This window comes from Manihot esculenta, chromosome 5 (genome assembly GCF_001659605.2).
Source record: "Manihot esculenta cultivar AM560-2 chromosome 5, M.esculenta_v8, whole genome shotgun sequence".
NCBI classification, from domain to species: domain Eukaryota; kingdom Viridiplantae; phylum Streptophyta; class Magnoliopsida; order Malpighiales; family Euphorbiaceae; genus Manihot; species Manihot esculenta.
Window position 1 is genome coordinate 29115439 of NC_035165.2, and position 7368 is coordinate 29122806.

Genomic DNA, 7368 nt, shown 5'->3' on the forward strand with positions numbered 1-7368 from the left:
AAATTTTGTTTTTTTTTTTCTTGAAGAGGAAAAAATATTTATACAAATAATCTTCTTGTTTAATTAATTAAACTAGAACCTTCTTGTTAGAATATGCAGGAACAAATGGGTTTTGGGGAGGCACAGACTTCTCCATTTTTCGATTTTGTTCTGGGAGGCAAGGACATGCCTTGCCTTAGCCAACCATATCTCCCTTTATCTTTTTCAATTAATTGCCCATTTTTTATGATCCCATGCTCCTTTTATATGCAAATTCTTTGGTTTTTTCTTCATGGAAAATTAGACTTGGATGAGGATAGATAAATCTTTTTTTTTTTAAGAATATAGATAAATATACATTACTCAATCTCGTAATAATATAAGGTGTGCTGTACCAATCACCTAGCGATAGCAAGAAAGAATATTTTTAAAAAAATTATGTCAATTTCTTAATATGCGGATGTGGGATGCCCGCAGAACCAATGTGTAATCGTTTATATAGCATGGTTACAAGCCAAGCCCAGCCCAGCCCACAATTTAAGTGACAACAATCGCAGAAAGAATAAAATCAAATATTAACGGTGAAGAGCTCCAGCAGTGCAAATGTTAGTTAACAATATTTGATTTTACTATATTATTTTTAAATTTTAAATAATTAGTCAATTTAAAACTAAGTAATATTATTTCGTAAAATTATTTACAAGTAATTTTTAAGTAGTTTCAATGTTTTTGTTGAAAAGTGATTTAAAAAAATAGAAAAATGCAATTAAATGTTTTAAATGTTAAAGTGAAGCAATATTGAGAAATTCACAAAATATTAGAATAATATTTTTTTTACTTTATGAAATAGTGAGTTTAAAATAAAAATTTTCCAAGAATTACTGAGGGACTGAAAATAATAGTTGACGTGGAGTGCCACATAAGGGAAAGGAGCCAAAAGCGTTGACCATCAAGATGAGTTTCACGTGTTAGCATTGCTGGCAGACAAGGACGTCGTCGTCTTTGCGACATTTGCCAAAAAGGGGAAAAAAAATAAAAATAAAAACTTAAAGCCCACCGCTTTCTCCTTTGTCAGACTTTCACGTGGATTTCTCATGCATTTTCCTATCCTCTCTTTTTATCTCTAACAACTTTTCCCCCTCTTATTTTATTATTTTTCTGCCTTCCCCAGCGGCCCACGCAACTACATCTCACTTTAAAAAATTCTCATCTATTGGATACGATTTTGTTATGTAAAATTCTGAGGCTACATTTTAATATGGTGTTTATAGTTTATCCGAAGATAATGATACGTTACTAATTATTGAAATTTTAGCTCTCTATTACTATTTATTTTTTACGATAAAATTTTTGTTTTTTAATAACTGCTTCTTATAAACTATTTGCAGGTGATTCAAACTCTTCAGTCTTCACATTTAGATATTTCTGAACTGGATTTGATTTTGAATGATTGTAAATTTTTGTTAGACTCTAAAACTAATATTTATATTGAATGAATTCGTCATCATACCACTCTAACCGCTCATATTTTGCTAAAAAATTTATTAGGTATGATCGTTTCTATTTAGAATGATATCTCTCTTTATTTGATAAAATTTTTATTAATACAAATAGTATTTTTTGCTTAAAAAAATATTAAATATTATTTTTTAATAAATAATTATCGAGTAAGTCAAACTGAAATCACATTAAATATGGATAAAAAATGATCAAGTGTAATTAGACTAGACTTAAAATATAAGTGTTGAATTAAGGGCAAATCATGAAGACTGTAATTCAATGAAGTTTAACAAAAAAAAAAAAAGGAATATTCTCGATTTTGTATTGATTAAAGTTATCTTTTACAACGATCAAATATCATCTCTCTATCTATAGTTATTGATCAAGTCAAACTGAAATCACATTAAGAGGTGGCTATATCATTTCTCTATCTATACTTATTAATAAGTCAAACTGAAATCACATTGAGAGGTGATTATATGACGATTAGACTAGACTCAAAAAGTTTAACAAAAAAACTAAACCATGGGAGTAGGAGGATTAGCCATACCCAAGAGTAAATAATGATTTTTTTTTCTCTGGTTTAATTGATTCAAAAACAATGAAATTCTTGCTTACCAAACATGAGGAACCAATAAGGTTTAGCTGTGGAAAAAATCTATTTTCTAGATTTTTCAAAGATAATTTCGCACACACTGCCAATCCACTGACACGGTCTTATCATCATAATTTAATTTTAATTTTAAATTTTTTTTAAGTCGCAGAGAAAAAAAAAAAAACAGCGTGAAACTCCTTTTTCTTTGACCACTTTAGTTCTTTAATATCATCATATTCTTCGATTTGTGTTGTTAGATATGTGTGATTTTGATCGCTTTCTTTCAACCATTTTCAGCAAAATACAGTCACTGCGAGATTTCTGAACCAATAATTAATAATAATATTTATCTATAAAATTTCTTTAATTATTAGCAGAAATAGAAACAAGGATTACAGAGCCCCTAATAATTAAGTATTTCAAGTACATGCTAATTATAAATATTAAGCTTTTTACATCCTACAGAGCTAGCTAAATTAACATGAATTAAGAGTTTTCATTTAATTACTCAAAGAGTTGATGAATTAAGCATCTTCATAATGTTGATGTGGAGGTTACTGCAGGTAAGTTTTCCCCTTAGAAAGGAAGCTTCCACTGGACATTGCCACAGGGAATCCAATCCCAGTTGATGAGCTGTTAGCTTGAACTCTTTCCAAGGACTGCACTTGGTTCTTCAAGAATTTCACATAGTGAATTGCTTCATCTAACATGGATGCCGTGTCCATTTTGGTACCTCCAGGGACTAATCTTTGAAGAATCCTTATTTTCTCGCTTATCCTCTCCCTTCTATGGCGTGCAGCCACAGTTTGAGGATCTTTTGAAACCTTCACGTTTCTACGCTTTGGTGGCTTCACAGATTCTGGGTCTATGTGAATTGGTTGCATGACTGCCATTCTAAATATCATCTCCCTCATTGCTGCCATTGAATTCTTCTGCGATGGCGTAGAATAAGATTTTGGACCTGAGAATTCTCCGGCAGCTCTACATCTTGCTGTGGATGGATTTGACGGGAAAGCAGGCGGTGGCGAATCCTCTTGAAATGGTATGGCCGTGAAAGAAGGCAAGCTGCTGATACGTGGATTATTGATAAAATTCAAGATAGCATCAGAACCAGCGCAGTCGGTTGTAGTAGCAGTAGTTGCACCAGCAAACTCAGGTGGCAGAGCTAAATCAACAACTTCATGACAAGCACCGTAGAACTCAGGGAGCTTGTCCATCATCATCATCTGCATCTGATCTTCTGTTGCAGACTTTAACTGGTCAACATCCATGGCTTATTTCACTCCCTTTTCTTTTGAGAGAGAGAGAGAGCTATATGAGGAAGGAAAGAGAGAGAAAGTATTTAAAGGAGATGAGAGAGAAAGGAGAGAGGGATGGGGAAGATAAAAGAAGAGTGAGTTTTATCAGAAATTTGCAGTGAAGGGGTAAGGGTTATGGAGAGTGGAGAGTGGAGAGATCAGAGAGAAAGTACTGATGGAAGTAAAATTAAAAACAAGGAAAACAAAATCAAGAAACGATATGGGGAGCAATGCAAGAGGGTACATATATATACAAAGCAAATGGCAATTTTTTTTTCTCTGAAATCACTAATTAAAAAAAAAATCTGTTTTATTTTATATCACGTGTTAAAATTAAATAATAAAAATTTTAATATAATAATTCTATTTATTTATAGAAAATAGTTTATATATAAAAATAAAATATATTAACAATTTTACATGTAAAGATTCTAATATAATTTTGAGTAGAAAAAAATATTTAATTTTTAAATATTAAAAAAATATTTTAAAAATTAAAAAAATATATTTTTTGAAAAAAAAGCCATAGCAAAGTTAAATGAATTTTGTTCCTTATAAAAAGAATGAAACAATATACATCTCCGCTGGGCCGACGACGAATCAAATATTTTGAGATATTTGATTTCATTAAATTATAATAAAACAGTTTAAATAGTTATAATTTAATTTAAATTTTTAAAAAACATCCGTGATGATAGAAATTAAATTCAAATTTTATTTATAAAATATTCATCATTTAAATTTATTTATATAAATAATTAATTTAATATAAAAATATATATTTTATAATAATATTTGTAAAAAATTTTTATATTTTTTTATTTAAATATTTTTTAGAAATATTAAATTTTTTAAATAAAAATTATTAATAAAAAATATTTTTATATAAATTATTAATTAAAATATATGAAATTAAACGATTTAAATTTTATTCAAATAATAATAATCAAATATAAAATAAATTTAAATAATTTATATTAATTTTTAATTAAATTTAAAATAATTTAAATATTATTAATGTAAATCAGATTTATATATTTTAATTATTATAAGTAATTTACCCGTTTATATCCTTACCCACTAGCCCAGGGAAAATTAATATTAATTTGTTGAAAATTTGTCCATATAACTGAATCGTCAAAGTGCGTTTACCTTCCTGTTTTGATTTGTACATTTCTATTGCATAGATCCATTTCCCGTGATGATAAGACACATAAAATATATTACAAAATATTATTTAGGAGTGCAAATAAAAAGGTAAATGGATAAGGTATAGTAAAAATTAGATTATTCTAATTTAAATTTAATTTATATTAATAATATTTAAATTCATGTTAAATTTAAGTAAAAATTAATTTAAATTATTTTAACTCATTTTAAATTTAATTATTATTATTATTTAAATAAAATCTGAATGCCTTTAATTTTCATATGTTTTAATTAATAATTTTCATTTAAAAATTTTAATATTTTTAAAAAATTATTTAAATTTTAATTTTTAAATAAAAATATAAAAATTTATAAATATTATTATAAAATATATTTTTATATTAAATTAATTATTTACATAAAATAAATTTGGAAATAATACAGACCACTTTAATTCTTTAATATCGTCATGTTCTTCGATTTCTGTTGGTAGATATGCGTGATTTTGATCCTGATCCCGAGGCGGATAGCTTTTCCTCAACCATTTTTAGCAAAATACACATCACGACGACATTTCTCAACCAATAATTAATAATAATATTTACCTACAAACTTTGAATAATTGGGCTCTTTTCTAATTATTAAACAAGGATGACAGAGCTGCCTAATAATTATGGATTTCAATTACATGCTAATTATAAATTTTAAGCTTTTTACATCCCACAGAGCTAAAATTAACATCAATTAAGGGTTTTCATCTAATTAGTCAATGAGTCATGATTTAAGCATCTTCATAATGTTGATGGGGGAGGTTCCAGCAGGTAAGTTTTCACCTTAGGAAGGTAGCTTCCACTGCACATTGCCATAGGGAATTCAATCCCGCCATTACCTTGCACTTGGTTTTTCAAGAATTTCACTTATTGAATTGCTTCATCTAACATGATGCTGTGTCCAGTTTGGTACCTCCACGGACTAATCTTTGAAGAATCCTTATTTTCTCGCTTATCCTCTTCCAATCCTCTCCCTTCTATGGCGAGCAGCCACATTTTGAGAATCTTTTGAAATATTCATGTTTCTATGCTTTGGTGGCTTTACAGATTCTAGGTTTATGTGAATTGGTTGCATGACTGCTATTCTAAATATCATCTCTCTCATTGCTGCTATTGAATTTTCTTCTTGGATGGTGTAGAATAAGCATTTGGATCTGAGAATTCTCCAGCACCTCTCCATCTTGCCGTGGATGGATTTGACGGGAAAGCAGTCGGTGGCAAATCCTCTTGAAATGGTATGGCCGGGAAAGAAGGCAAGCTAGCTACTGATATTTGGGTTATTGATAAAATTCAAGATAGCATCAGAACCACCGCAGTCAGTTGTAGGGTTGTAGTAGCAGTAGCTGCACCAGGAAACTCAGGTCGGAGCTAAATCAGCAACTTCATTATAAGCACCGTAGGTAGAACTCTGGGAGCTTCTGTTGCAGACTTTAACTGGTCAACATCCATTTCTTATTTCACTCTCTTTCATATTTTTATTTAAATTTTCATATTTTTTAAAAAATAAATAACTTCTCATTTTTAAATAAAAATATATTAAAATTTATAAATATTATTTTAAATATATTTTTATATTATATTAATTATTTATATAAAACAAATTTAAATAATTGATATTTTATAAATAAAATTTAAATTTATCACATATATTATTTTTTAAATTTATATATTTTATTATATTAAATTTAATTATAATTATTTAAATCCATCTCATTAAAATATCAAAAATAATCGACTCAAAAGCAAATATTACAAAATAAAATTTACTATTTTAGTTATATTAATCATATTATCGTAATCTAATAATAAGTCTATAGAATAATGACGAAAATAATCTATTTAAATTCATTACTTAGTTATTTAAAATAAAAAATATAGAAAAATTTATTATCTTAAATTTAAAAAAATATATTATATAATTTAAATATTTTCATTTCAAAATTTATAATTTAATTTATATTAAACAACAATAATTTTTAAATATAATTAAAAAATAAATATAATTATTAATTAATATTTATTTTTATATTTTTAAAATAAAAAATATTATATAATTTCACTCATTTCTATTTTAAATTTTTTAATTTAATTTATATTAAAATATTATCTCATAGTATAATTTATAGATCAATATTTTTAATAATATATAAAAATTATTAATATTTATTAAAGTATAATATTATAAAATAAGAAATTAATAAATATAATATTTTAAAAAAAATTTACCTAAAATTTATTTCAAACAAAATGAATTATTTTCTCTTTGCAAAAAGGATACCAAATAAAGTGAAGTGAATGGCTCAGAATTATCCATCAAAGAACAAGTTGTCTCATCTATATTAGAAAATACACGTGTAAACCATAAAAGGACTACTTACTCAAAATAGAAAGCTAAAAAGGAAACTCAAATTAGATTTAAGGGGTGGAGTGGTCCCACTCTTTGAAGAGTACAGATCTACCCACTGTGACTCCACAAGTAGCTTTGATGGTAAATAAATGATCATGAGTACGAATGTATCATATATTTAGGCTGTGCAAACTGTAGTAAAAAGCTGCGTCACATAACAGGTGTCACAAATCTCACCAGACCTCTTAAATAAGACAGTTTCCGTAATCGAGGAGGCAAAAATTCTGTGCCGTTGGATCTAGTGGTGGGTACACACGTGACAATTTTAAACGTGATAGTCAATTTAAATTCAATTTATTACGCTAATAAAAATATATATTTATATAAATATTAATTTTTTCGGCCAATAATTATATATAAAATAAATGAAATACTCCTTTTAGCAGAATA

At 27.1% G+C, this 7368-nt stretch overlaps 1 protein-coding gene and 1 pseudogene across 1 annotated transcript; both read right to left on the reverse strand.

The window, feature by feature from the left end:
* Window positions 1-2479: 2479 nt before the first annotated feature.
* LOC110614273 (transcription factor HEC2) lies at window positions 2480-3570 on the reverse strand. Its single transcript, XM_021755774.2, has one exon. It carries the CDS (start codon window positions 3343-3345, stop codon window positions 2629-2631), a length of 717 nt encoding a protein of 238 aa, XP_021611466.1. The 5' UTR covers window positions 3346-3570; the 3' UTR covers window positions 2480-2628.
* A 1742-nt stretch (window positions 3571-5312) lies between these two features.
* LOC110615430 lies at window positions 5313-7075 on the reverse strand (annotated as a pseudogene).
* Window positions 7076-7368: the final 293 nt, after the last annotated feature.